Source organism: Belonocnema kinseyi, chromosome 5 (genome assembly GCF_010883055.1).
Source record: "Belonocnema kinseyi isolate 2016_QV_RU_SX_M_011 chromosome 5, B_treatae_v1, whole genome shotgun sequence".
NCBI classification, from domain to species: Eukaryota; Metazoa; Arthropoda; class Insecta; order Hymenoptera; family Cynipidae; genus Belonocnema; species Belonocnema kinseyi.
Window position 1 is genome coordinate 71,778,528 of NC_046661.1, and position 2,404 is coordinate 71,780,931.

At 31.6% G+C, this 2,404-nt stretch overlaps 1 protein-coding gene across 1 annotated transcript in view; it reads right to left on the reverse strand.

Annotated features, from left to right (window-relative positions):
• LOC117173246 (ecdysteroid-regulated 16 kDa protein-like) overlaps positions 1-971 on the reverse strand; it is a 28,763-nt gene extending 27,792 nt beyond the window's left edge. The window contains exon 1 of the mRNA XM_033361712.1: positions 732-971. Within this exon, the coding sequence (XP_033217603.1) occupies positions 732-816 (85 nt within the window). The 5' untranslated portion in view covers positions 817-971. The remainder of the gene's footprint in view (positions 1-731) is intronic.
• Between the last annotated feature and the right edge of the window lie 1,433 nt (positions 972-2,404).

A 2,404-nucleotide genomic window follows, 5' to 3' on the forward strand; every position in this document is an offset into this window, starting at 1 on the left:
TATAATATATTAAAATTCATATTAATATATTAATTATAAATAATAATTTATTATTTAAAAAAGACAAATTCCGCATAAATGTATAATGTCAATTTTGGAAATTAGTTGTCAAGGAGTTTTTTTATATTGATTCCACACTAAGAAAAAAAGATTACTTGATTCAAAGAAATTTAGTACTGAATACGTTCAATCAAATATTGTTTTGATTAAAGAAAAATTTTCTTATTTGTTTTTTCTCAAGGCATGATGCCTTCACATCGAATCGATTTTGATACTATAGTGTAACCAAAAAATTCAGTAAGTTAGTAAACTTTTTTTCCCGAAGAACTTCGTCTTAACAAAGAGTTCGACACACAGAGTATATGAGATATGTTTTATAGAGTGTTGTATCTCCATTTACTTTTCCAACATAGTAGGATATAGCTACTTCGTACGGTCAAAACTACAAGTGCATATATTACGTAACGGTAACGGTAGACAGTTCGTTAATCTAACCTCTTTTGAAAAGTTAACTTTAAAATGCGTTTGAATATTAAGACTTATGAATAAATTCATCACATAAATAAATACTTAATATAAAAAAAAGATACGATCACAATAATGATTTTTCTATAACAGATATACCGAAAAAGTTTTATAGATCATGAAAAGATCACATTTTCTAAAAGTTTAAAGAAAGAAAATTCGCTATATGTTCTTCATTAAAAATAATTATCATATGTTTAACATACCTCCAGTACCACATTCGTTGACTTTGGTACTGCTAACCAACACGAAGGCCAATGCGGCGAAAACCAAAGCAGTTTCCCTCAGCATCTTGGTGAAAGTGATGTTTCGTGATGCGTATCTTTCCCTGCACTTACAGCGTGTGGCTAGTATGTACAATACAACAAGGTGCAAGCAGGTCCAGGTCCAACTCTCGACTGTCGACTGTCTAGCTCCGGTCGAGCAGGTAACCGGTGTGAGATCCTCTAAAGTTTACATTAAATAGCTGTAATTCAGGGACGTAGGGGATACGGTGTTATACTTGAGTCGAAGGAGGGATTAAAGAGAAGCCACACGAAGAACAGAAATTTAGAGTTACTCTCCGAAATAAGAATGTATCTGGATCAATATGAATTAGGTGATGTGGTTGAAAAAAACAGTTAACGCAAATTCTTATTTTAAAGAACAATATAACATAAAAAAATTGCAACATGGGTCGTTTGTAAAGGTACTTCAGGTAACTGAAATTAAATTTCATTCACTTGTGGCTGAAAATTTATTTCTGAAGATCATTTTCATCCTCTTTTTAAATTTACATTAGAAAAATATTTTTATTTACCTTCGCAAGCAGAATAATTGAGACAGAATTCAAAATATCGATGATGTATGAAAGGACTCGAAGCACAAAGGCGAAAGTTCCAATTTTCAGATATGCGCTTTATTGGCCTAAACTAATTTGTTTGACCTAATTCATGTCTTTGTAGAAGGTTATGGTCCATCAATTCGATTTGGAAATGGCTCACATCCACATTTTCGTTTTTTTTTTAAATTTTTTAAATGCTATAACTCTCGTAATTTTTATTAAATCTAAAAAATTCTTGAAGGGAAATTGTTTATATTTTTTAGTAATTCAAATAACCTTACATAGAATTCTAAAATCTTACAAAAGTGGTTTCGAAATTTTTGAAAATGATTTAACTTTTTGATTTTTTGCTAATACAATTTGTCAATTCTTTCAAAAGTTATCATGCTAACAGTTTAAAAATCTACAGATAGGTTTTACAGCATTTCCTGTTTTATTTTCGGTGGTTATTGGAACGCGCCTTTCTTTAACAATGTTTTTTGCAGATGCATGGCGAGAAATAGGAGGTCAGTTTGGCCGTCTAAATGTGCAGACAGACTATATAGGAGGGTCAACTATAGGGCAGCCCTTGAAGATTGTTTAAGCGACTATCTCTAGAAGGTTAAAACAAGAGGTACAAAGCAACAATTTGAACATCTAGGATGGTCGATCTAATAGTTTAGACAGTCGACTTTATCATTTCAGATGATCGATTTGATCGTTTCAGAGGGTCGAAATGATTATCCCGGAGGGTCAATGTCTATGTCAATGTCTCCAAGACATCGATGTCTAGCTACGTATCAGAGCTGAGTCGAGACATAAGCCTTCGTCTTACTTTTATGGTCTTAGCATAGTTAGTCCCAAGTCGGTGTAACTTATTTCAAGACGAAGGCGAAGCTTTAACAACTTAAAAGTGAGATTAAAATTGATGAATAAACAATTTTTACTCATTAAATTAGTTACATTAAATCTCCTAAGCTGTTAGAAATACATAAAATGAAAGAACGTTTTCCGTATCGTCATCAAAAATGTATAATACGAATGAAAATCAGTAAATTAATTAATTGAATATGTATA